Genomic DNA, 27,475 nt, shown 5'->3' on the forward strand with positions numbered 1-27,475 from the left:
GAAGGTCAAATGGGCTGACATGCAATCTGTTGCAATAAATAGGATGGAATGGAGAAACGTGTTGCCCAATGCGCCACTGACGCTGGAAGGACAAAGGTCTAAGGAAACAAGCAACTTGCTAGCCATTCTAGCGCTAACTGCTAAATCATTTTAGTCAGCGGCCTACAAAGCAGCCCTTTACCACCAGCACATGCCAGAGCGTGTCTTGTAATTGTAGTTTGTGGTAGATTTATAGTTTAAACAATCAGTGTAGGCAGTTATGACCTCTTTGAGGTGAGAGTCAGATATTCACAAAATTTCAGACAAGTATCGGGCGTCCTCTCTAAACGTTGTCTTCTGTTATGTATTCAATTTAATTTTCTGCGGCTGTGACTTTGTTTCTATTGTCTACTGTCTTTTACTTGAATCTTAGTTCATATTTTTTCATCATCAATTCTGCAGGCACCTGACCTGTCACGGTGTAAGCTTTTGCAGAGCTATTTTTAGAACTGTGTATGGGGAAAGGGGCTGCGGGTGCTAAGCAGTTGAAGGCCAGCAGAGGCAGAGTAGATGTACTGACATGCTACCTTTTTTTATTGGAAAAGTGCCAAAAAGGCCCAGCTTTGTTGCTTTAAGGCTTTTTATCAAGTTAATTCAATAGTCTGATGTCACCAAATGATGTCTACGACTTGGCTTGACAGCAGAGAATGAGTTGTGCCTGCGGTTTGTTAATCAGACTGAGGCTCTGTCCTGTGACCGTTGTCACTTTAAACATTGTCTCGGGTGATCATTTCGCATGAACACCAGAGACATTAGCATCCATGCTGAGCTGATGCATTTATTTGCTCGCTGGCATGCCAGCGATTACACATTGGCAGTGACCGATAAGATTTATGATTTTCTTTTAGTTGAATGTTTTAGTTTAATGACGTGATTGAGCGGTACATCATTCGAGGAGCATCATGATTTTGTTGTGATTGACTGAAATCCTCAGTTAGAACTTGTCTCTCTGCTTGAAACATTTTGACAGGCAGGTAATTCAATATGTCTCCATGGCAACACAGTAACACACACACACAGCTGAGCATCTCCATGCGCCATAACACGCCCATCTGAGTGTGCTCTCGGCAGTGACCACTTGTCTCCCCTGGTGTAAAATCTGATGCCTGGTGGTGAGGTCACTAACTCTCAGCTGAATTCACTTTAAGCCTGATGTGAACCGTGTTGAACTCGTTCTTTAGTTTTTTTCCCCTTGTATTATTGGTCCTTCAGAAACAAGTTCAGTTCCAAAATAAATGATAATGGGTCGTAACAGTGAGTGTCTCCAATTATACTGTGTAAAAAATGATCACACTTTTTTACACAATTAAATCTTTCTGAAGACTTATGGTGTAGTGATTCTCCAAATATTTAGTATTCTCGCACAGTGCGCATTTAGTATTTTACGTGCATTCCACGCAAATTTGCTGTTGCATGAATGAAAAATGGACTGAGTCATGGTTTTGGGTCTATTAGGGGCTGTCTGATGAAATCATTTATCAAGAGAAAATGAATTAATCAGCTGTAGAATTGTTACTTTTTGGAAAGTAGTGTTATTAATGAGATTGCGTCAAATTCAATAATACCAACAAGATAACAGTTATTCAGGCACAAATGGTTTAAATGTATATCAATTCAGTGCTGAAAAACTAAGTTCCTCTCCTAAACTGGGTCAAATAACCAAACGAGGCCGGAACTGTCTTTTTTTCCTCTTCTTCTTCTTCTTCTTCTTCTTCTTCCTGTAGCCTACAGTCCTCTTCATTCTATTAGTTTGACGTAGCGAGACCGTGGACTGATGCATATCACACTAACAGGCAATGATGATGGGTTTAAGCGTGAGTGTAAACACAGCCGGTTTGAGAGGAGTGATATCAGTGTGTGAAGTATGTGCGAAAGGGTGCGTTGAAAGGGCGAGCTGCTGACAGGGCAGCCTTGAATCGAGGCTTTCTTCTTTTGCACAGATGGGGAAACCATATCACTTGGATCTGAACAAAACAAAACAAAACAAAAAAAACAAAAAAGAGACGAATGACAGAAATAATGTGTTCAATTCGAATGTGGCACATGTGTTACTTCAGTGCACTTGGTGTTTGTGCAGTAACAAAGTCAGCTTGCTGTCGTTTGTTTTAAAGGGTGCGCTATAACTAGAGTTAACAGATGTAGTAAAAATACAGTGAAACACATGTTATTTTTAGATGCTGATATCTTCCTTTTTTGATATGTCAAATCAGGTCCAGAGTACTTTTGAAGAATTGTTACTTTTACTTGGTTACTTTGAGCTACTGTACTGTACATTCCGCGCGTTGGATCCATCTATTATTGCTTGCGTGATCTATTTGTTATTGTTCATCAGAGAGACTTTTGTCTCCGGTGCTGTCACATGACTCTTTCCCACCAGTCTAACGTAACCTCTAGTAAGGTGTGAGTCCATTTCACCAATCAAACAAAGCCCTTTGGTTCCGCGGCAATACACAGAAGCAACGTTTTCAAAGTGACTCATTTCTGAAAGGCATGGCAGAAACAAAAGCGCACAACTCGCAATCAGAAGAAATATACTGTAACCTCCCTGGCATTGGCCTACTTAATCTACTTTTTGTTTATAATATAAGTAGTTTCAATTGAAAATAATAGCAGGCCTTACAGTTGTGCAATCTTTCCCTCTCTCTCTAAGATCGTTTATATTATGGATTTTTCGTTTTGTTACTTTATGAACAATGGGTTCTACATTGTCAATCTACATTAATCAATATCAAAAAACAGGAAGAGATGCCCACACCAGGTTTAAGTTCGTTAAATTTCCCAGGTCGCTACTGTAGTTTCTTTTCCTCTGCTCAGTAATTTGCTTGCGCCGATCGGGATTTCATTTACAGCGATTGTATTTAAGCACTGCCTTGTAAGCAGTATCCATCAGCACAGCTATATTCTTCTTCATTTCCTATCTGCCTCCCCCTTTTACATAGCGCCCCTAATGGTCAGACTGAGACATCACAGTCAGGCCTACGAAACAATATGACAAGCTTCTGTTTCTAAAACTCAACTTCTGAAACAATTCATTCAATAGCATTTCTACCGGATAAATGGTAGAAATTGAATGTTACTTGAGTCATTGTGTTGTATTTTTTTGAAGTGTTTGCACCTTACTGAATTCCTTGAGCAAACCTGAATAGAATACAGTATAGTTAATGACAGAGCTGGGCACTTGACCATTTTTTGCCGGTCGGGCCGCGACTCTCCACCCTTGACCTGGGTACCCTTCCGGCCATTGTTGGCCCCCGCCCCATACCACAATCCCTATAACAGCAGTTGTCGCTCGTGCAGATGCGGGAGTAGAAAGAAGCCTAAAAAGAAGCCTTTCACCGAGTAGGCTGAGATGATTTAAGGCCCCCTCGCGAGTACGTCACACGCATGAGGGTCGATTAGTGGGCCGGACTAAAATCAACTTCCGGCCATGCTTAGTCCAGCCATTTTTTAAAATTTGTCACCCCCCACCCCTCCGCCCCAAAAATGGGCATCTGGCCGGGCCGGAGGGTCTGACTGGTCCGGCCCAGGGACGTACTGCCCAGCTCTGGTTAATGATACATGGATGGATTAATGGGTGGGTGGCATTGTCCTTTTGTGTCGCTTTTGAGGCTGTTTTCCACCCCAAAACAATGTCTAATGCTGGATTGTTCAAGTTCAAGGGGGTTTGAGTACTGTACAAGTATCATGGGTGTTCCTGGTATGGTTAAAGCACAAGAAAATCAAAAGTCCTTTAGAGTTAGATTTTTCTGTTTCCTATCCATTTTCACACACTGCTAGGTGAATATAAAATTAAACATTTTCAAGGGCGGGCAGAAATTGGATGTTTGGATAGGGCCACTGTTGGTCAATAATGACCATGTAGTTGATCCCATCCATCGGCCCTGCTTGATCAGGCAATAGCGAAGCCTGTAGCTTAAACAGGCCAATGTGCGATTGGCAGTCTGTCACAGAGGTCACACCTATGGATTGTCTGTGTGTTGATAATGTTGCAGCGTTCTTTTCTGAAGGTCTGCTTGTCTTTTGCTGCATTGATCAGTTTCTCCTCTCCATAGTTTTTAATCCAATGTCACAGGTAGGTTTTTCTACATAGGTTTACGGGCTCATACAATGCAAAATGTTGTTCTTTTCATCCAGCTTGATGAAGGCATACTTGAATTAATGCATTTTTCAATCAATAGATAATTGTAGATGATGGCCATCTGCTTTTCTGAAAATTCTATAATGCCTTTTTTCCATTGGAAGATATCCCAGTTTGTTATGGTCAATTTCTTGTAGACACATGAGAAAATGAAGTGAAAAACCCTGGCAAGTGTTCATTTATGCTGGTGTGAGTTAATGAGGCGTTGAGGAAAATGTATTGGTTTCCAAATGAACATTAAAAGAATCTGAGACATCTCAATGGGAAATACACTCATTATGATCACTGATAGCAATTATAGCAGGTAATCAGTAGCAAAATATATTTGGAAACAATTCATCCACTATTATGAGCTTGTTTCAAAGCAATGGGAAATCACGTTGCTCCTGAGAGCAGCAAAGCTCAGTTAAAAAAAAAACAAAAAAACCCAGCAACAAAAAAGCAGAACAGCCTGGTTTCCATTTAAATGCACAAATGCTAGTTCTCCTAGAAACATATGAGATGAGTGGTAATTTGTGTGTTGTTGGAAACCAAGTTTGAAATAGTTGGATTGGTGAAGCTTGTCATTAATGTACAGAGTAAAATGTGAGCAGATGTGGCAGTAAAGTATGACAACATGCTCTATGTCTGTCTCTGTGTAAATGTTGGTCTTCAATTAAACAACGTTATTCTGGTGTTTTTAAACTGATTAACCGATAACATCAACCTACAGTATGCATGTTATATCAATTTTGGTTGAGTCGGTTGGTTCAGTTTCCTTACACATTCTAAAGACATGCAATGTTACAAGGGTTAAGACTCTAAATTGTACATGTGAATGTAAGTGTGAGTGGTTGTTTGTTAAATCCGTCCTGATTGATGAATGGCTGTCGTTGCCATAGTGTTGTATGTGTTTGTAATGAAAAAATTCTAATTTTTATCTTTAATAAGGCATTCTCTTCAACCAAACAGTTTATTTTTAAACATGTAATGCAAAACTCATTGTAAGTTCTAAGGTGAAATTTCAACTCTGAGAATGTTTGAACACCAAAATAATGATCAATGCCCACGATGCATCATGCTGCTTTTTCTATTTTTCTATCACCATCTCAATGTGCAGTAATATGTGATTCATTTGAATCTGAGTAGTCGTACATAGTCTGATTTACTATTTCCGTTTTTTCCTCTCTAACTAAAATTGAAATGAAAATGAATTCATGTTGACTTTAATGTAGAGCTCAATATAACACATTAAAAGAATGCTATTTTTCTCTAGCTGCTGCGCTTCCGCTAAAGCTCATACAATGAAATCCACAGCTTTTTTTTTTTTTCTTCATACTGGCTTCCCATGGCTGTCCATATAAAGTTTGTACCATCTATCATCGCGATGTGCTCTTCTACTGCCAATGATTTGTTTGCTGAAGTTGAGCATAGACTGAAGTAATTACATTGGTGGGCCATGGTGAAAGGGTTTATGAAACCATGAGGCATTAATTCAAAACATGTTAGGCCTCTTTACAAAATGGGCCTCATCAAACGTGCGCCACAAAAAAAGTGAAATATGCTCACTACTGGGTGGTAGATGCTAATGCTTTCATTTAGCACAGTCGTTATTGTGCCAACATGTGATGTTTACATGACTCATCCCAATAACATCTATAAATAAAATTGGTGTTTATTTATGTTTAGTAACCTTGTTAAAGTCAGTTGATCATTAAAGAGACGGTGGGGCCGGGATGGCCATGTTTTCACTAACAAGTTTATTTGATATATTTTTTGATCAGGAAAATGAAAAGAGTTGTCATTTTCTATTTTATCAATACATTTGGGAGAAATTAGGAAATAAGTGACTCCATGAATAACGCCTCTTGTCAATGAGGAAAATGGCCGCGCCCCCTACCGTTCTACCCTTGTTCGGTCGTAGTCACTGGAGGAACCGATTACAAACTCTCCATTGGAAATCATTGCACTTTCATTGCTTATAACGTCCAAAAACGGTGATCAATTGGCACCAAAATTTATGTGGACATCCTTACTAATGACCACTTCAACATATCAAAAGGATCAATCTCTCCGTGGCCGATTTATATGAGGATGAGGAAATGTGGAAGTGAGCAGAGCTACATAGATTTATGCTGGTACGAGCTTCTTTGTTTAAAAAAAAAACCAAAAAAAAACGCTGCTTCTTTGCTGATCAGAGTTAGGACGGGCAAGGCATTTAACAGTTGGCTGGATATTTACAGATACTGAAGTGGGAATGAGTGGGCGTGCACATTTATTTGTATGAGGAATGTCCCCAGTTTTTCGACCGAAAACACGCCGTCCAATGGAACGTAACAGCCAAAATGGTACATTCCCATGCGGCCACACTCTGTTGCCAAACAAAAGCCAAACTATTATGCAGAACACTTTTATACTTTCACAGGTTGAAGTGGACAAGAGTAATAATGTGCATTTGCATTTTGGTGGTGATCGGTCACTCTTTTAGACAACAGAACTGACAAAGCGAGCAATATTACCACGCTTCGCTCCGTCCCGTGACGTAGACCGCTGGGACCGAAAACATAACACAAGCCACGCCCCTAAAGGGGCGGGGCAATTTGTCATAAATCTCATCACAAAAAAGACCTTAAATCGCGACAGAGTCTTTTTGGGGGGGGACTTTAGTACTGATGTCATTTTTACATGCAAACCTATTATATAAGTGCCAATGTTACGCTCACCCAAGCGTCCCTTTAATTGTATCTTTAATTGTATCATCGTGATATAATGTATAATTTGAAGTTGAGATATTTGGAGGGGATGTGAGAACAGACAAGGAGGCATTTGGAGTCTTTCCGATGGCACAGCAGGCTCTTGAGAATTTTATTGCAGTTTCCAGTGCAAAAAATCTGATGTCATTATAATGTGTTACACCTGCAGTACAAAACCTCACTCCGGATTCGGCAGCTGAGTTTGAAATGAAGTTGTTTTCCTAAAATAAATTCAAGTGAAAAAATGAGACGTGTATTATTTTTTATTTTATTAATAAATTGATGCTACTAAAAATAGACTTCATTTTTGCTCAACAGATACAACATGTATACCGGTAATTTCCCTTTTCTCATAAGGCAGGGGTGGGGATCATTTTTTACCCTTTACTTTTTTAATAAAGTCCTCTGACGGCCATACTAAGTGAAAGAAAACACATGATGCAATAATGTTTATGATTATAAATGTATTGTTCCTTTTTAGAATTACATGGCAGGCCGGATCAAATGCTCCAGTTGGCCATTCATGGCCGTGAGGCCGCAGATTCCCCGCCCCTGTCATAAGGAAAGAAAATCTCAAAATGCCTTTACAAGATCAATAACTTAAAGTAAAGCCATTAAAAGAAGATTGCTATGAGCTATCCTTGAGCACAGACATGGAAGAACAGTATTTTTATCATCACAATAATTACTAAAATGCACTTTGTCTGGCAAACACATTTTTAAATGTCTTTAAACCTTGTCACATTGCTGCATTCATTCTGAGAAGACACAGGCAAGCATTATCTCGACAAATCAAACTGAGAAGATGAGCGGTCCCCGAGACATATAGTTTTAGATTATAAATTTGTACTGCATTTGAAGTAGACATTAAGAAATAATGTTTGTTTTAAGCATTAGAATTTTAGACAAGTGAAGCATCATGTTTGAGCCTTTGCATTGTTAAATTTGTCAGTTAGAAACTGTGCTGAATGTAATTAATCCTGCTGTGGCAGAATTCCAAAGAGAAGCAGATTGATTTATATGTAATCACCAAGAAAGAACCACAGTGTTGCAGATCATAAAATCTGAAATATTGTAACTTGAGCACCATTTGAAATTAGTTTTAGTCACATCATAAAGACAAGGAACATTTAGCAACTGGTTGTGTATGTATAAGAAAAAAAAAAAAACCTGACAGAAACAGACTGACACGAAACTTTGAAACTTATTTCAACCAAACACATGTAGACTGTATTGTATTGGAGTCTACTACATCAACAGTATCTCAACAAAGCTTTGCAGTTCCTTTGGGCAAGAGGGACACATTGAATTAAGTCAGTAACAGAGGTGCCATGTGCATGTTCTTTACCTCGTTATATAACATGGAGGTATGTCGTCTTTGTGTCCACCCCGATCACATTTTTGGCCGTGCACCTGTAAAATCCTGTATCCCGACTCGATGGTTTCTGTATCACCAGAGAACCTCGAGGACTAAGGTAACGGTTACCATAGATACGAGCCTGGCCCAGCACCCTCAGCTGTGTCATGTCTGGTGTTTCCCAGGAAACCATCGCCCGGGGAGTTGCTATGGTGAGGCAGGGCAGCTCTACTGCGACTCCGGGACGTGTGTAGGTCACAGGTGAGGGTCCTGTTGTGATGCGCGGGGGGTAGGCGATGATGATGACGGGAACCGTGACAACTGAAACCAAGGAAGTATCGGGGCTAGTAGACCTGCAGGTATAAGTGCCCCTGTCAAACACGGATGCCTGTTGGATCACCAACGTACCATCCTCTTGGACCAAGTACCGGCCAGAGTCCCCGCTGTCACCCCTGGACATGACCTTGCCGCTGGGAAAAGTCCAAGAAAGGGAGCCCCGGCTGTCTTTTGGGGCTTGAGAAGTAGTGCAGGGTAGGCGAAGAGTTTCTCCATTTGTAATGCTCATCAAAGAAGCAGTTTGAGTGCTCACTACTGGTGCTGGGGCGGCATAGGGTGAGGGAGGACCCACTGGATCAGGGGCTTCAAGTGAGGATGGCCCACGTTGCAGCGTTTTTTGAGAAACAGGAATTGGGGGATGAGGCACCTCAGGCACTGGTCGCTCCAATTGAGGGGCTTGTTGTGCGGCTCCAGAGCGAGGTGCCAGAGACGAAAGTGGGCGGGACGCTTCTTGCGGCTCTGAGACCTCCAGCTCGACCTGAATCCTTGTTTCTCCTTTGTCGCCATTCACAACGCACACCAAAGTACCGCTGTCACTCACCCGAGCACCCCGCAGCTCCAGGGAGCCGTTTCGGTGCACCGTGAGCCGGCTGCCGTAGTAAGGGGCTGATAGCACACCATTACCAGGCAAATACCAGGTTAAGGGGGGGGACCCGTGAGACGGACACGGCAAAAGAACAGTTTGGCCTTTCGTTATGCGATGCTTCCCTGTTGTTGCAACACCCACAACTTTGTTTGGGGTGCTACCAGCGCCTGTGCTGGCAGCACTGCTCCTGCTTTTGTCATTAGTCACTCTCGAGTTACCTCTGACCCAACTTGCTCTACCATCACCATTGTTAGTAGTGCTGCTTGTAAACACACCATTTCTAGAAATGCCACTTACGATGCCAGTAACCCTACTGGGGTTTGCACCATTGTTAGCCTTTTCCGTTGCGACTTCATTGCTTCTTGCCCCAAGTTTTCTTGCGTCACTTGCTTCTCTAACTGAACTGGGACCGTTTGTCCCCATACTATCCAAAGTTCCATGTGCATTTCTATTCATGATTCCACTGTTACTTGCTTGAATGCCTATATTTCCACCCCTGTTCACACCGATGCTGACAACACGACCAAGCGGGGTTGTGATTCCACTAGTAGGCCTTTTAAATCCATTTTCACTAGCACTCCTGGAGGCTGGACTAAAACTATTAGTTGCTTTGTTCATTCCACTGGTTGTTCTTATCCGACCATTGTTATCACTGTAGCCAATGTTTCCGTTATTAGGAACCTCCACCTCAAGGCCTACTACCATGCTTCGTTCCCCAGCTGAGTTGCTTGCTCGGCATGTATAGTTTCCTGAGTCAATCTTCTGAGCTTGTCGCACCTCCAGAGTTCCAGGAGAAGCCACTGCAACTCGGTCGGAGTAAAAACCAGAACTGGCTGGGATGACACGATGTGCCGGGGAGAACCAGCTCACTGTTGGTGGGGGATCCCCTGTGGCCTGACAACGAATGATAGCTGTAGCCCCCTGACGTACTTTAATAACTTGGTAATGGTTGTCATCATTGAAGGTTGGTGGAGAAGCCATCATAACCTTGACATGAACCTGAAGGGAAATATTTGGAAGGAAAAAAGCTTGAATTATAAAAAAGTACCCTCTGAAATGTTTGGGTAATTATTTGAATGTTGTTGTTTTTTTTAAATTCAGCTTCAACTTTACCTTCATGGTGTCTTGACCTCCTTGATTCTCAGCATAACAAGTGTACTCTCCTTCTTCTCCCCTGCCCACAGCTGGAACGAGCAATGTTCCATTATGGAAAACGATAAGCCTGCGTCCCCGCCCTGCTCTTTCTTGCCCTTGCAACACACTGTTCACCATGGTTCCATCTGGTAGACTCCAACTGACTGCCGGGTCTGGTAATCCGGATGCTAAACAGTCCACCTGCAATGGGCAAAATCATTGTTGTTAAGGTGTACTAAAATGGAATCAATTCTTTGTAAATGGTAATCAATCACATGGACGTGGTAAATCACCTCTGAAACACTGTCACTTGACTCACAGTCCACACAGTTCAGTGAACATACATGTAAACGGAATTAAAAATGAATAGAAACAAGTTGCTGCAATAATTTGGTGTCTTCTCTCTTGCATGTCACCTCTGCTTTTTGGGTAAACCGCTAGATAGCTGTTAAATATTCATCGTCATCCATGTGCGGCATACTGTATGGCTGAGGAAGTCAGCAGCATCAGAAAATGAAATATGTTCAAAATCTTCTTCCACTAGAAAATAAACATCTCGCAGAACAGTCACAAAACCAGCCTGGCAATCAGCACCCCACTTCTGATTTCGACCCAAGATTTCTAAAGCATCTTAAATCCGATACAACTATAATTGAATAAAGTTCTTGTATCCAAATTCATGAAAGTTTGAAGATTGGTTTAAAACTATACTGATTAGATTACTGACCTCAGTCACCTGGGACATTTTATGTCATAAATCTAATCACTGGATTTCTTGCTTTGACACTGATGAATAATCCCTCAAAACTTGTGAAAGGTACTTTGAGCATCGACTTATTCTTGTGTAGTCTGATACAGTCTGATTGATTGCTTAACATTTTTTATATGTTAAGGTACCTTCAGTGCCTTTCCAAATGACACCATCTGATTGAAAGGCTGCTTGGGCTCAATCTTTGCAGGTTTGATAACCACGGACACACGCAGGAGGCGATAATCATCAGCGACTTTGTTGCGTGCAATGCAAAGATAGTCTCCAACGTCCCGCTCAGTCACTGACTGGACGGCCAGTGTACCATTTTGATGCACCTTCAGACGTCGGTCAAAACTTCATTTTAAACAGATAAGAAAAACAGATGGAAATATAAAGTTACACAGGATAAAGATGCAATATTACCGTGACCACGCCATACACAGCCTCTGCCCTACCTGAAATTCATATCCACCAGTTTTCTGCTGGGGGTCCTCCAAATGATGATGGGGGTTGGGTTGCCCGTTACAGAACAGTGGAGCTGCAGATTCTCTCCGTAGGACATAGTAGTGACGGGGGGCGAGGTTGAGACAATTCGGGCTTTGCTGAATGGAGAGACTGGCAAGGAGTGCAAAATAACTGAAGCTCTGCCTTTGTCAGATGTGTGTGAGGTGAGTGTGGTGTTATGTGTGGCCATGGCCGTTTTTGTCAAGTTAGTCAGCTGTGAGGGAGAGGTGATGACTGTTCTATTGATTTTAGAGGCTGAGTCAGCATAAGCGGACTGATGAGGGTAAAGTGGGGATTTGGGACTGAGAGGGGTCAATCTGGCAGAGTCAAGCGGCTTTGACTGCAAGCCAGGATGGGGTGAAGATCTGTTTTTCAGAGAAGGAAATGAAAGGGCCGTGTTTTTTGGTTCACTTGTCACTTCTACTTGTTGTGCCTCCTTTTTAATTTCCACTCTCACAGTCCTCTTATCAGTTCCAACAGCATTAAAAGAGGTGCACTCATAACTCCCGGCATCCTTAGGTCCGATTTTTCGAATATGCAGGGTTCCGTTTGGCAACACAAAAAGGTTGCCATGGAGGAACTGGGATGGACGAACAAGAGCCCCGTCTGGGATACGCCATCGCAAAGTGGGTGGCGGGGCTCCTCTGGCAGTGCAGTGAGCAAAAAGAGGTCCTCCCGGAGCCAAAAGTAGGTTTTCCTCTCTGGGTTGCTGTATCACCGGGGGCAACGATGACACATGTAAGCGCACCGAAGCACTGGCGGCACCGGCTGAGTTGGAGGCCACACAGCGATACGCCCCCCGATCACTTGGTAAGGTTGATGAAATATGGAGGGTTCCATTTGGGTCCATGCTGATTCGATTGCTGGAATTAACCATGGAGGTCAGGACGGAGCGGTCTGGAAGAATCCAAGAGAGCAAAGGGGTGGGAACACCACTGGCCTGACACTCCAGGTGGACATCCCCACCTTGATGGATCGTGGTTTCTCTATAGCTAGCCAGCTGCATTCGCGGCGGGCGTGTCCACACTTCCAGGGTGGTTAGCAGCCTTGTCGGATATATAAAAAAAATAAAACATTTCCAGTGTAGAAAACATATTCACTTTCTTCATCAAGTGTATGGTGCATTGATATTCATAATTTGAGTAGCCTCACCTGTCGCGACCCAGGAAGCTGTGTGCACTGCAAATGTACGTGCCCCTGTCTTGTAGCTGAACATTTGAGATAACGAGGGTACCATTTGACAGAACCTCAAACCGTTGAGCCTTGGAATGAACAGACATCACCACTCCTGAGACACAGACAAACCATCAGACAGGGCAACAATTGGCAGAAAAAATGAGCAGACAGAGTCCATTTGGAAGCCTTTTGGGTTATCAATTGTGCAATGATACTGTAATCAAAGCTGTGCAAGTCTTACACCACCATGAGATGTTTTTTTTGTTTTGTATTCAAATGAGAATACGACTCAGTAGCAGACAGACCTAAAAGCACAGCACTAATGGTACACTTAGAATCTCTGTACTTATGTGTTACATCCTAAATGTTCTTTTTGTTATAGTTGCTTGTTACTTAGTGTGGCTCAAACTACCGGAGACAAATTCCTTGTGTGTTTTTACATACAGAGCCAATAAAGATGATTCTGATCACACTGTCCCGTATTGGGTCTTCCTATACACTGTTTTACTTTTGTAATAATGTCAGCCGTGAACAAATCATTATTAAAAAACAGATAGCGGTGGTATCAGAATTTTGCACTTCTACTGTTCATGCATATCATGTGCACAAGGTCAAATATAGTATATTATAATTTAAACATGCGACTGCAGAAAGTCTAGATTTGTTTCTGCTGCAGCGTCAAAATCTGCAGCTGTGTACCTGACATTTAAATTACTTTTTGGTTCTGGAAATGGCAAACATACAGTAGGTTTGACTGTTCCAAGGAGGTCCAGACTATATTTGCTCAGGTTATAAATCAGCACAAAAATCAGATCCAACGAGTCTGCGGTGGGATGTTCGACATGAGTGTAATATGAAGATAAGACCGGCCTCATTTCCATATAAATTCATTGTGTGGTTTGTATATGTATGTTGGGCCAAATGTGTGCATATATGTTACACTGCATGCACCTGTGGCAACCTTGGTCCACGTGATGGCGGGCTTTGGCTCTCCTTGAGCCTCACAAGTCAGCCGGGCTACGTTTCCTGCTGGGAACGACACCGTTCTGATATGTGGGTCTGTAATCCTTGGCCTGGATCTTAAAGTTGGAGACTGCAGGGATTGTTTTCACAAATAAAAGATTGAAAACTAAGTGTTAGCAGTGCCTTGGACATCTGAAGACAAAGCCTACTCCTACATTAAAAAAAACTTAACCTAAACCAAACCTAAATTAGCACTAAGCACTAGTAAAATATATATATTTCACTAACAATTATCTCAGTGATGGGCTCATCACATTGGATTGCACAGATTTGTCAATGAATTAACATCTGATTGCTATAAATCCAGTGGGATTAGACGCCCAAACACATAATGCTGTTGTAACAGAGCATGTGTTTTTCATCTCTGCTTTCGAAATGACTGGCGGAGCTCAGAAAAATCCCTAAAATTGGAGAAATGCCATAAACATCCCTTAGGTTTAACAACAGGCCATGTGATCACAGATTAGACTATTTTCAGATCTATTATGCATTTTATGATAAGCTTTTTGCCCCAGGGCATGCACATTAGGGTGAGTGTGAATGCAAATAACAGTTTTATGGCAATGCACCAACACTGTAAATTACATTTTAAGAATACCTTGAAGAAATATGAAACTTTTTAAATGACTGAAAATGGAGAGTAAAAAGGGTCGTGAATATATTAGCATGCAAATAAGATTGAGTAAAGTGATTTAAGATTTGTTCCTAGTCTTATTGTCATGTGTGTTGGCTTTTAAATCCGTTTGGGTTAAAGACTTTTTGTAATCTATTAAGACTCACCCGTGGGGCGGCAGGAAGAGGAGATGGAGACCACTGTGGCCTGCTGCTGTGTGAATCTGGAATGAAATTAGCTCCAGGGTTTCTCCAATCAGTTGGGGGTCGACTCTGGTGTGGAACGCCAGACACAGGCCTCCCTTTGGGGCTGACCTGTCCGATGTTTGGCCTTTCTCCGGCTGACGCAGCAGTGCTTGATGCTGTTGCTGTTGTTGCTGTTATGGTGGTCGATATAGAGGATTCTCTGGGTGTAGTGTCACCCTTGGGAATTTTGGCTGGGGCGGCACTTTTTGTATAAGTAGTAGTGCTAGTTTCTAAAGTCGACAGCGCAGGGATGGTAGTTGAGGGAATATCTTTGAATTGATCTGCCTTATCCATCCAAATGAAACTACTAGTAGGTGCTAGTGTAGTTGATGAATAAATAACAGTTGTAGAAGGAGTAGATGTAAGAATTGCATATTTTCTGGACCTTTCAGTAGATTGATACATGGGCGGGACTATGGGGGGTAAGGTCAATGGAATTGGGTTTGTAGTCATAGGAGTAAACGTCGTCGATGTTTTCAGTGTGTCGTCAAAGGTTGCAGCAGATATGTCACCAGTAGAAGCAGTGACAGGATTTTTTGTAAGACTGATTGAAGGGCTTGTTGTCAAGGTAACAGTGGAGGAGAGGGTGGCTAGAATAGGGGTGGAGAATTGAGATTCATTCAGGATGTCCAACAAATTATTTTCCAGCCCTTCACCCTTTTCGCCTGAGGGTCCATCATCACTTAGGCTCAAGGTTGTTTCTGTATTTGTGTCGGCGTCTGTGGTCGCCGGTGTTTGTGATTTAAAGACAGCCGACTTGGCACTGTCCGGTATGTTGCCTGAATGAGTCATCACATCTGTATTTGTCTCTGTGTTGTAAGGGGCAAATGAAGTGGGGGAGGAAGGAGTTGGTGCAGGCAAGTCAGATGTTGAAGTGGTCATACCAACAGTGGTAGAAACGGAAGGAGGTTGAAGATTTACAATCTCAACATACGGTGATGAAATATGAGTTTTAATATTGTCATTATTTTCAGATGTAGTTGGTGGAGATTTGGTTGTCGTCACCGTTTGAGAGATGGCAGTGTCAGGCATCATAGTTTTTGGCATCAGGTTGAGAGGATCAGGTAGAGGTCGACGTGGTGTCATAGGTCGCCCCCTTGTCCTGCTGTTGATTCGTCTTCGTTGTCCAATCCTTCTGCGAGAGTTCCAAGGGCTTTGTGGTCGTGTATTTGGGACTACGTTAGGCATTAGACCCTTCTGTGGTTTGGAAGGTCTGACTCTTGAAGAGGTGGGCTTTGCTTCCTGCTCTTCTCTACTAGCTGGATCTGGGTCAATTTCATTAGTTCTGAATGTTGACTTTGAGCTGACGAGATATGTCTGTGTTGTTGTTTGGGGTGGTGTCGCATTCTCAGTCTCATTTTCATGTCTCAGTGCTTCAGAGGACTCCTGACTCTCAGTGCCTGTTTTTGACTCAGTTTTTGCTTGCATTGTGACTGCTATTGTGTGAGTGGGGTAAATGGGCTGTAGACTTTCCTCTCGCAGAACAATATCATCAACAGATGAGCCCTCCATTTCTGATCCACCTGCTTCTTCTGTGTCTGTGTTATCACCTTGTCTTTCTCTGTCTTCATCTCTCAGTGATTTTGCCGTGGGTTTTTCTGTCACGGTGTCCTCGCTATTGTTTGCGGCTGTCGTCTTTTGGCGTATCTTTGCCAGTAGGTCAGCCCATTTTAGTGGGTCAATTTTTTGATTGTTTGTGGTGTAACGATTCCTTCTCTGCTCGGATGATAGAGGCCTTCCTCCTCTCCTCAACGGACCTTCTCTCAAAGGCCCTCGTCTTAAGGGCTTTTTGACTTGATTTTGTCTGTTTGGAGATTGTTGAAGACGACTTTGATGTTTCCTGTGGACTGCAATGGTTCTCTCTTCTTCTACTTCATCCCCCGATCCTTCCTCTATTTGACGCAGTAACGGCGCTCGTATCTTTGTTGATCGCCCAGAGGCTGATTGTGGCCCCCCTCGAGTATCACCAAGCGACAGAGTCTTCCTTTGGTTTATTTCTAGGTTCACGGACACCGAAGCGCTACCATACTGGTTGACAACAACACAACGATATTGACCAGCATCTCTCAGTGAGGGTTTAGGAAAAAATAGACTCCCATTTGATTGCATAGTGAATCCATTTAATGCTGCTAATCCCTTTTTTACTATATTCCCATCTGGTAACACCCAAAATGTGTGTGGTTCTGGTGAGCCGTAAGCCTTGCAGGACAGGCTGACAGGCTGGCCTACTCTCCCTGTGACAGAAGGTCCGACTTGCTCACCTGTTGATGGGGCAGAGGACTCCTCTACTGCCAGACGCAGTGGTAGAACATCTGAATCCTTGCTCATCTGTGCCACACAGTAGTAAATCCCTGCATCTGAGAGCTCAACTTTCCGTAATAGTAGCCCAGAGCTAGAGACCTGAATCCTACTATCTTGACTACTGGATGGGGAGTTAAGTTTGGATCCATCCGGCATTATCCATTGTACTTTAGGATGACTAGAACTCAAAAGAGGGCAGGAGAGCTCCAGCCTGGTGCCTGCGGCTGCTGTTATTGTTGTGGTGGTATGGTTAGTCAAAATAAGGACCCACGGGTGAGAAGTAGTGGTAGATGATCCAGGTTCTGTAGTGGGGTCAGGATGAGCAGAAACTCTTGTTGAATATATGAGGCTGACTGTGTCCCGGCTGGACTGTGCTCTGTTAAGTTGAATACCAATAGATGGCTGCATTAACCAATCTGGTCCTGTTGAGATAGAGGCTTTGACTCCAGTATTATAATACCCCTCTGTCTCTGCTGCCTGCCTATAGCGGTAGGCCAACTTTGGAGGTTTATTCAGCATGAGTTCCCTCTCAAGGTGCACTGCAGTCTCACTATAGTAAGCCAGGATCCTCCAAAGACTGTCATAGCTCTCTCTCTCCACGGGGCATTCTAGAGTGAATGACAGAGCCATGGCAATAGGTGAAGAGGAGAGAAGGGAGAGATCTGGAGCAGGAGACGCATCCTGAGAGTCTGCTGAATGAGTGATGTTGCAGCTCATTTCAACACTGTTCCCCTGTTGATCCGAAAGGCCGAGTGAAACGGTGCCTAAAGGCTCTCGGAAGGATTCACTTGGTTGGTTTTCGCCGAGTTCCGTCTCGGAAGGTGTCTCTTCTCCCCGCACGGAAATGACAGGGGAGGTGCAGGTTAGATCTTTCTGATCAAGTAAGCCTTGTCCTTGAAGAGCACTTGGTGACTCACATATTGGACACTGAGGACCACCGGAACATTTCATTAAATCTGGTTGAAAAGACAGACAAAGAAAGATGAGAGAAAGTGATCCCTTACTCCATATATGATAATGTGTGCGTCAAAGCAGTCCGTGTGCGTTGCTAATGCCAAATTTAGCATGCGCGTTCTTCTGTACTATTAATTACACTTCATATCACTTACTAATTTGATACGGTTACTTAATCTGCTCATAAATCGTAAATATGCAAAACCTAATTATTCCATGGCAAGCATTAGCCTTTGTTTCAACTGCCTGCACACAATGCTGCCAATATGTATTAGTCATGGGAGGTTAAGTCTGGCATGTCAATGAGAGGCATTTGAAATTCCAGTCTTCTTTAGTGTCTTTGTGAAAATTCCTAAATAGACTAAGAGCGATTCTGAGTGTGAGAGGTAAAGGGGAGCATGAGATGAAAAGCAGGTCGGAAGGGAGATGTCAAAGGTACACAAAAACACAACTAGATGTATTTAAATGTAAATGTAACCCATATATCAACCACCAAGCTTTATTTGACATTTTAAAGAGTAACAAGACACATTACAGGCTCAGCAATCAGTCAGAAATGGTGTCTGTGTTTTCTTTTATAATGCTAACCTTCTTTTTTGCCCTGAATTAATATGAAATGACAAAATAAAAGAGACAAACCTGAGTGAACAAAACGCCAAGCGGGAAACCAACTCATCCTACAGTCACAGCTCCAGGGATTAGCCTGAAGCGCCAGTGTTTCCAGCATCGGTGCGGTCTGCAAGGTGGCCCTGGGCAGGGTGCTTAAACTGTTGTTGGACAGATCAAGGTGTCTAAAAAAAAAAAAAAAAAAGGAATGTTTTTAGAGGGCTGTCAGCAAAGAAGATGAAATACAGTAATACTGCATCTGAAAATCCTAGATTGAGTGGCTAGCCCAAGAAGCCAACATATGTATAAGCCAATTTTCACTCGGTGAAATCCTTCCTTCCGATTACTGGCTGAAATTCGGTCTGCTGAGGTGTGAACGCTTCCATGGTATGCTGATGTCACTTAAGAGGGGGGTTCAAATGCCCCAAATTGCTTAAACTTATGGGCATATTTTCCACCAAAATGGGATAACTTTTGGGCTAACTTGAATGTAAAGTTATCACTGTATATCATGTCAGAATTATGGTATGAGGTTAAATAAGCTAAAAAGAAAAACATTTCCTAGAGACTCCACCTACCGGAGTGTTGAAAAGTAGTATGTGTTCAGTAGGGAAAGTGTGCAGAGAGCGTGGGGATGCAGCTGATGCAGCCTGTTTCCTTGTAGACGTAGCAGACGGAGGCTTGGCAGCTGGAGCAAGGCCCGGGGGTGAATGTACAGGAGGTGGTTGTGATCCAAGTACAGACGCAGTAGCGAGGTCAGGCCAGAGAAAGTCTGGGATGAAGGGATCTCCGTCAGCTTGTTGTAGCTCATCTTTAGAATCTGTATTGGAGGAGATTAACATTGAATGACAAAGATTAAAAGGGCTAAAGATAGAAGTAAATGTTATGACGAGAAGAGAGTGCAAAACATTCTTTGCAAATATTGGAGTTAACTTCAAGTAGGTACTCCTTTAGGTAGCACATTTCTAACAATTTGAATCATGAACTTTTTAAATCTCAAGTATGCCTTCTCGTATTCTCTGCTGACTCTCGCTCTTTCAGTCATAGAGGAAGATTCAACAATATTTCAAGAAGGCCCATGATGATGAAAACCACGTTGTGGAATTTTTTAAGGCTTGTGATAAATCGGCTCTCCAGGGAGGCTTCTTCCACAAGCGGGAAAGATCCAGCTGCTGACAATTCAGGCACACGGAAATATGGATCCTATTACCACAGTATGGCAAATACAGTATATACCCTCATTTGGCTGAGAGATGAAAGAAACAGCAGCTTGGTGAGTTACATCATGGCACTGAGGGTCCTGTGAAACTGTCCACTGACTGGTGTGTCGCTGTGGGGTTAACTGTCTCACGCAATGGCTGCATTGGATTTCTGAATGCAGGCACTCACACAAGTGAATTACTGTCAACAAGGTGCTCATACAGGTAGTTAATGAAAACTAACAAAATAACTCAATCTAAAATGGCGGAGGGGAACAAAACATTTTTGGTCACAAAATAAAATAAAAAATTGCTTTAAATGCTTTAAAATGACTAACTTAAACTACAGCCTACGTATGTAAATCTAATTAAAACAAATTGTAGGAAAAATAACTTTAGTTTTGGTCTTTGTGCATGAATCATATTGTTTGTATGTTTTTTTTTTGTTTTTTGTTTTTTTGAACATGCTACTTCCTGGTACATGAAAAACGACAAACGGAAGGGGTGGTCTGGTCCATCGGTACCTCAAACATGACTCGATTGTAGAAAATAAACAAAATGATTGTATCTGCACTTTTTATTCAGGTGTTCATTCAAATTGAATGGGTCTTTACACTAGTGCAAAACGATTGTCAGCACCTGAAGTGAGTGCGAAAATAGTCCAAAACAATGTAATGTATGTTTGTTAGATCACACAACACTTTTCCATGCACGAAATTTGGAAATGTCAGTCATTTACGGAAAAAAAAAAAAAAAAAAAGACGGCAGCAACTGCCATGGCTCACAGGGGTTCTAATTGTGGCAGGTCGCCAAAATTAGAACTATCACTGCAATTTATTTTCTTTTTTTTCATTTTGATTTTGTACTCCTCAAAAAGGGCAACAATCACCCACAGTTAATGGCCATACATGTGTTTAAATTGAAGTGCCTTTCTTTATTTTCAACCTCATTCCAAGAATGGTAATTGGCTCAGCGAAAGTCCCATTTTCCCATCGCAATGTACCTGCAGTGATTTCAGGTCTCGAAACAGTGCATCCGGCAGGTGGTGGATGTCATTGCTGTGCAGCATCAAAAGCTCTAACCTCTGTAGCCCGGCCAGCGAACTGTCATGGATCCTGCTGATGCTGTTGAACCTGAGGGAAAAAACATTATCGCCAAGTCATTATTTCACCCAACTGAGCATCTTTTACTTTACGGCGGAGCATCCAGAATCAAACACAGTCTGTACCGTGACATTGGCTGACTTCCATTTTGTTCCAATTTCTAAACAAATAGGAAGTAAGGGGAAGTGAATTCATTCATTCTAGCCTCAAGCACATTAGATGGTGTAAGCAAAACAGCGTTGCAATTTAGTGTTGCCCAAGTCAGTGGTTGTCAAATGTTTTACACTAAGCAACCTCCTTAAAACATACTTTGCTTACCAAGTAATACCATCATGACCAACATTAAACGGTAGGATAGCAGGCTGAAGTGTTCAGAAAAAAACAAGGCATAGTGTTTATTCCTAAAGAAATATACCTAGGTATATTTTTACTTAAAAAAATCTACCTAGGTATATTTTTACTTAAAAAAATATACCTAGGTATATTTTTAAAAAATCTACCTAGGTATATTTTTTCAAGTAAAAATATACCTAGGTATATTTCTTTAGGAATAAACACTATGCCTTTGTTTTTTTGCCTAATATTATTATAACCTGCCGTAAAATGATGCCTAGTTAACACAAAGACCGTTAACATTGACACTGTGCTTAAGTATAGGAACATAAAATAGATCTTCCTGATTGGAACCATTGGTTGACGGGGGGAGGTTTCTAATCTCCCTTCCCCATCGAAACCATTAGCCGATAGGTGGGTTGCTGTATATTTCCGATCGGAAACTCATCAAGTAGGGGTTGGCTGATTAATACTGACATTCTGACCAGGTGTCTATTTCACAAAGCAGGTTCATCAAACTCTGAGTCTAATCCTGAAGTCTGAGTTAATCTACTCTGAGATAGGAAACTCAGTTTCTGGTTCCAGAACAGCTGATTTGAATCAGTTTACTCAACTCGGAACACCTGGAGTTAAGCGCGTGCACCACAACTATGAACAGACAATGAATGGAGCCCCGATTTGCCGAGTCACCATGGCAACGAGGGAGGGGCGTGGGAGAACATCGCTGTTCGGGTCAATGTATGCGGAAGTTTCACAATAATACAACAGAGGAAAACTGCTTTCTTCCGCCTATTAATTTATTTCATTTAGGTGCCATCTCGAGGGGGAGAAGCGAACTTATAACAATATAAAAACATTGTTCAAACAGTTAAGACCTTGGCATCATTTCATGGGGGTACACTGAAAAAAATGATGGTTGAATTTACTTAATTATATTTCATCAGGTGGTTGCTCAAAATAAAATAAACTGGAGCCAGATATATTTTTTAACTAGATGTATAAGTCTACTTAAAAAATGTATCTGGGTTGAGATGATTGTACTTTGTGCAACCACATTCAAGAAATAAAATTGACCTTTTTGAAATGTAAAAGCCAGTTTCCCTCATTTCAGGGTTAGCAGACTGAGTTTTCACTCAAGCCGCTTTGTGAAATGGACGCCAGGACATCGGTCAAACTGGGATTTTGGAGCATTTGCTGTAGCTGTAGTAGCTGTCGTGTTGGCTTGACACCTACTGTCAACTTTGCATGTGTGTTTGCGCTGTCAACAAAAGCACCATCTGACAAATTAGCTTGTGTACATGTGAAGGGTGCAAACTTTGTGCCCGGCGGTCGTTACCCCAAGTTGATGCGGCGCGTGTGCGCAGGCAATCCATGAGGAACGTTGAGCAAGGAGCGGAAAGTGCAGTGGACTTCATTGGCCTGATAGCAGTTGCAGCTCCTGGGGCAAGCCTGGCCCCCGGGAACCGCCAGGGCCCACAGTGCCAGCAGCACACCTACACTTGGACTCAGATACATCTTCATCTTCAAGGTTAGCGCTGGCTGGCAGACCAATTGATCAAACAAATAAACCCCAAAAATATATTAGAAAAATTGGTGGGGTGGTTGTTGATTTCAAGAGTTGCATTCACAATTTTAATCAGCATGGAGCTTTTGCGATGGAGCAAAACATGCCTGCTGGTGCTTAGTCACAGTCTACTATTATTACGCTTAACACACAACTTTGTGTCTGCTAGACTAATTTTCTGCATCAAGTCTCACCCATGTCCTAACAGTACCTGCACATTGTAATGCAATCATATACAAGAGCTGTATCCCAAATGTTTCCTTTACAAGTTTTCACCGTTAAAAAGGTATTATACAATACTGTATGTGTATGTTTATTATTGTGGTTGTTGGTTGCAGTGGGGTAAAATGGTAGTGCATTCCCTTTGAATCAAAATATTAGCAACACTTCCCATTGCGATCCAATTGCAAACATGCCAGCTCCACACAGGGAGGCCCAGAGCCCGAATTCGAACCTATGACTTCAGGACTGTGATGCGAATGCACTAATGTTCATCCACTGTGCCTGTAGATTGATTTATTGTAAATGATACAATAAAAAATATCAATAAAATAAACTATTTTACAAATACAGATGATGTTTTTTTTCATTTATTAGATTCAATAAATGATTTGTAAATTACAATAATAACATTAAATTGCTAATAATAGCATTGACAAACCTGAAAATGAGTATTTTAATTGTTAAAGTAAACAAATATACGTACATACTTACCCACTCCCCGCCAACGATGGCCACGTTTCTATCATTGTCAATTTTCCATTCATTGCGTGTAATTGCCTGCGGTTCCGTTATTATGCATACAAGTTTTGCATTGCACATTTTAGTATTGCAATATATAAAGCAAAAGTAATGAAAAGCTTACCTTACAGTCCTTTCGTCGGGTGAAGTGACTTATCCAGCACAGAATCATTCATTTTATCGATTAAATGCGTATTTGTAGTCCCACAAACTGCGTGGTTCCCGAGTTTTTGGAACGTGATTACGTGCTTTGGTCATGCACGTACGCCGTGAATTAAAAGTCCAACCAAAGTTGTCGCAGTCATAAAAGAATAGGAAAACCACAATAAAAGTCTAAATTAGAAACATCCACAACCGCTTTTAAGTAGCATCCAACCGGCTTCCGTGTGTGCGCGCGTCCCGGGACAAAGTGGAAACCACTGTGTGCGTGTGTGTGTGTGCGTGTGTGCGGCGTGCGGGGGTGCGCGTGTGTGTGCGTGAGCGAGTGTGAATGACAGTGGGTGTGTGTGGATGTCTGAATGCAAGAAAGGAGAGTGGGCTAAAGTAAACTTGCAGAGAGGCTCTCACTGGCAAAGGAGGGGCTTGCCTGCACTTCTTTACTGTATCACGTCAACGGGAGTCCCTCTCTGTGTTGGAAGAGGCGTGGGAGGGAACGTTATCACAAGGAATGCCTTGTTTGGCTTTTTTTTTTTTTTTTTTTTTTTAGACATTCATTCTTTTTCCAGAAGCGTTTTGAACCGGCCTTATGCAATCACTCTCTGAAAAGAACTATATAATAATAGACTGATGCTCAAAATAATATTATAGTCTAATATTTTAGTCCTTAAAAATGTAGTTTTTAGTCCTTAAATTTTTTTTTTAATTTTAGTCCTTAAATTATATGTATATCTCAATAACTTAATAAAAAGTAAATAAACAAGTGTAGATATACAATACAACAATACAATACAACTTTATTTATATAGCGCATTTCATAATATAAATGAAAAACAAATCCGTAGCATTATATGCAGGCATTTTGAAAATTATTCTCTAAAAACAGAGAAGCTAACATTAAAGCTTTAGAGCATTAGAGCTTTCAAAAGAAAATCAAACGTTTGTGGGTGTGTATCACAAATCTTTGCATTTGAAGAGGAGTGTGTAGACTTTATGTACACTGGAAACAAATACATCAAGAATCCAGCCCAATCGCTCTCAACTCACCAGCTGCTCTGTCTGCAGACACATAATGTATGCGTACATGCATTGTCAATTAATCTATCAACACTTGCCAAAGCTTTTAGTTTCAAGCCCAACCCGTGTAAATTGCCATAAATAATAATTGCCATATTCCATTATGCAGAATTTGGGGAATAAATCGAGTGCGTGAGTTGGAGTTCAACTGGTGAGACACGAGTCATTATTAGAATGCAGTGTTGCTCCCCAATTTGAATGTTTAAGTACAGTGTAGTGGGAGGTCCGTATCTCTTAAAAGTTTTATTGTCCGTGAGTAACATCATTTGAACCCAGATTGTGAGTGAGCCTATAACGATCCAACCTCCTTGTGAGACACTACAGGGGAGAACAAAAATAGCCTGATGTCGCTCAGCTGTTGTCTCCTGTATAGGAGCTGTAACGCCCCCCCCCACCCCCACTCCTCCCACTCACTTTGCCAGTGGAGACATTTTCCACACAAGACGGCTTTTTAGTCACAGCTGGTCAAATATTATAGCGAAACTGCAATTGAGGGGTAAGCCATGCTAGAAAGCAAATGTAAGCGGAAGGTCAGAGCTGCGCTTGGCTTTTTTGATTGTGGTTCTCAAAGTGGGAGGCTCAATCATCTCCCGACGTGGGAACATCTGCAAACATCTTTAAACACGAGATGTAATGTTACGCCTTTACCATATGATTACTCCCAGATGAAGCTGTTTTTGTTTTCAAACTTCTCCTCTTCTTATGTCTCTGCAGGCAATATTATTGCATAATAACTTGACAGTTCTCATGCCACGCTGCCGCTGTGTGATATACGGTCTTCATCCTTTTTTTTTTTTTTTTTACCATACTGTGCTGGTGCATGACTGAAATTGTCAGACTAAAGCTAAGCGAAGTGTCCTCGAACTCAGTGTAACGTAGTTTATTGGCGGGGGGTGGGGGGTGGGGGTGTTCTGTTTTGTGTTGTAGCGTGACTGTGCCCCAGTGCACAAAGCAATAAAAGCATGCTTGGATGGTGTGGAAGAACTTGATCCCAACCCGCCTCATCAAACACCTTTGGCATGAACTGGAACTGACATTAGGAGTAATAGCAGTGTTATTGCCACATCATCTAGTCATGTCGTTAAGACACTTAGTTCTTCTCTAGATCCAGCGAGTAAATCAATGTCATCAGTGAAACAGAGATTGCACATTTTCTTCCACCAATTGGGCCGTTCCTTCAAAGCCTTCTAGAGCATCCGTCATAATTTGATCCAGGAAATGATTAAACAGAAATGGGGAAAGTAAGCAGCCCTGTTGCACACCACGTATATTGTACCTAAATAAAGGTGCATATCGTCGCTGCCCTGTGAATTACACTTATGTCCATTTTTTTCAACGTTCTTATTTTTACGTGAGTGATGTTTCCGCGTTATAGACAGCGTATTAATGTGAATTTTATTCAATTTTTTTCCCCCAAAATTGGACATAAGCGATTTTCACAGGACATCGATGAAACACTGGAATTTATATTGTCATTTCCACAAAATGTTGCAGGAATTTTTTCATTGGAACTAAAAGCTGCCAGTCGGATGTGTTCAGCACTGCACACTGCTTCCCAAAGATTTCTGGACCTCTCAAAAGGATTACCCAACTAGCAGGGGGTTATTTCAGCCGCAATAAATTACCTGCAAACTAAATTTGGACAATATTTGTTGTGATCCACACACATAATATCCCTCTGAACTTTCCGTGTTCCTGCTGTCAAACAACACTGAATGGAAAGCCTTCGGAATGATATTGGTACCACTTACGGTCTATCTCTATTTCCATGAATCACAAAGTAGGCTGCTGACTAACAAACAGATGAAAAACATACACATTTTCTCACTTTTGTCGACGGTTCAGCCTTCGAGGAGGTCTGTGCCCCACTGAGAGACTTTCTGGTCAAAAATAACAAAATCATTCAGGCAAATGGTTTTGCTGAGCATCGTGCAGTAGTTCAAATATGAAGCATTCTGAGTTGTCTGTGCTATATTTGCAGAATTTGATGTTGTTTAGGTCATTGAGTATATCTCATATCTGGGAACACACAGTAAAACTATCGGAAAAAAAAATCAGCTCTTCAAGCTTCATTGAAACCTGTTAAACGGAGTTGAGTAACACCAGTCTTATATATTTAATGACCTTTTTGGGGCTCTATTTTTTTTTGTCATAGTACATTTTACATCTGCTCTCATTCTGTCACTAAAGCTGCGAGCAATAAAGAAGTTGGCGAGGGAGCTGGCGATGGCGCTATGTCATCCTTGGCTGTATTAAAATACATGGCTGCCATAAAACATGACGATTGTGTCATCAATTACCACGCGTGTGTGTTCTTCTATGTGAAAACGCCACTTGATAACAGAGCATGTGACAAGATCCCCCCCCCTCACTCTCTCTCTCTCTCTCTCTCTCTCACCCTCTCTCATTCACTTTATGCCAAGGTCATATGAAAAGGGAAAACAAGAATAGGAGCACAAGCAGCCGGATGCCAATAGCTACCCTTAGAAAAAGCGAGACTCGGAATTACTCATGACCTCCAGACTACGAGCAGTTTGAGGACGTGTGCTCATAAATGGTTGCTTAAACCCACCAGCCACCGCTTGTGCTCTAACTGTGCCGAACGGCACCAAACACTTTTGACAACTGGAACGCAGAACATAACAGTTCAGTGAGAGTGTCCTGTAGTTAAATCTCTCCATATTACCAGCCAGGCTCCCATTCATTTTACTCAAAGTCCAATTAGAGTCAAGTCCGTGAGCTAACACAAGCTAAATAGCAGTCCTTACTTTTCCAGATTTACGGCTACTATGACAGCTATCCCTCTT

General features: G+C 42.0%; 1 protein-coding gene and 1 long non-coding RNA gene across 6 annotated transcripts in view; one reads left to right on the forward strand and one right to left on the reverse strand.

Moving 5' to 3' along the window:
• Positions 1-23,190, forward strand: part of LOC147136435 (uncharacterized) — a 42,698-nt gene extending 19,508 nt beyond the window's left edge. Inside the window, exon 4 of one of the 2 annotated variants that reach the window (XR_015089481.1) lies at positions 22,495-23,190. This is a non-coding gene — a long non-coding RNA (uncharacterized LOC147136435). Of the gene's footprint in view, positions 1-10,372; positions 10,667-22,494 lie in introns of those variants that run through there. The other variant, XR_015089482.1, reaches the window with a different exon arrangement.
• Positions 7,155-23,994, reverse strand: LOC147136436 (matrix-remodeling-associated protein 5-like). 4 transcript variants are annotated; one of them, XM_086050910.1, is made up of 13 exons: positions 23,560-23,994; positions 22,467-22,669; positions 20,698-20,827; positions 19,074-19,315; positions 18,529-18,680; positions 14,557-17,891; positions 13,705-13,846; positions 12,730-12,865; positions 12,544-12,623; positions 11,529-12,474; positions 11,220-11,427; positions 10,302-10,523; positions 7,155-10,187 (listed from the first exon to the last, which is right to left on the reverse strand). In XM_086050910.1, exons 1-13 carry the CDS (start codon positions 23,605-23,607, stop codon positions 8,262-8,264), a joined length of 7,770 nt encoding a protein of 2,589 aa, XP_085907036.1. In that variant the 5' UTR covers positions 23,608-23,994; the 3' UTR covers positions 7,155-8,261. The 4 variants fall into 4 exon arrangements, with proteins under 4 accessions (XP_085907036.1, XP_085907035.1, XP_085907033.1 ...); XM_086050909.1 differs by having other exon boundaries at positions 11,529-12,623; positions 22,467-22,665; XM_086050907.1 differs by having other exon boundaries at positions 11,529-12,623.
• Positions 23,995-27,475: the final 3,481 nt, after the last annotated feature.

Source organism: Filicampus tigris, chromosome 14 (genome assembly GCF_054856515.1).
Source record: "Filicampus tigris isolate MCC_2025a chromosome 14, RoL_Ftig_1.0, whole genome shotgun sequence".
NCBI lineage: Eukaryota > Metazoa > Chordata > Actinopteri > Syngnathiformes > Syngnathidae > Filicampus > Filicampus tigris.

What these genes read in the sequence shown, in the direction of transcription:
- LOC147136436 (XM_086050907.1), bottom strand. Translation starts at nt 23,607, where the DNA reads ATGATTCTGTGCTGGATAAGTCACTTCACCCGACGAAAGGACTGTAAG. An exon ending in GAGACCTGAAATCACTGCAG is followed by an intron (nt 19,316 to 20,697) that starts GTACATTGCGAT and finishes CCTCCAATACAG; the next exon opens with ATTCTAAAGATGAGCTACAA. An exon ending in TTGGCGTTTTGTTCACTCAG is followed by an intron (nt 17,892 to 18,528) that starts GTTTGTCTCTTT and finishes CTTTTCAACCAG; the next exon opens with ATTTAATGAAATGTTCCGGT.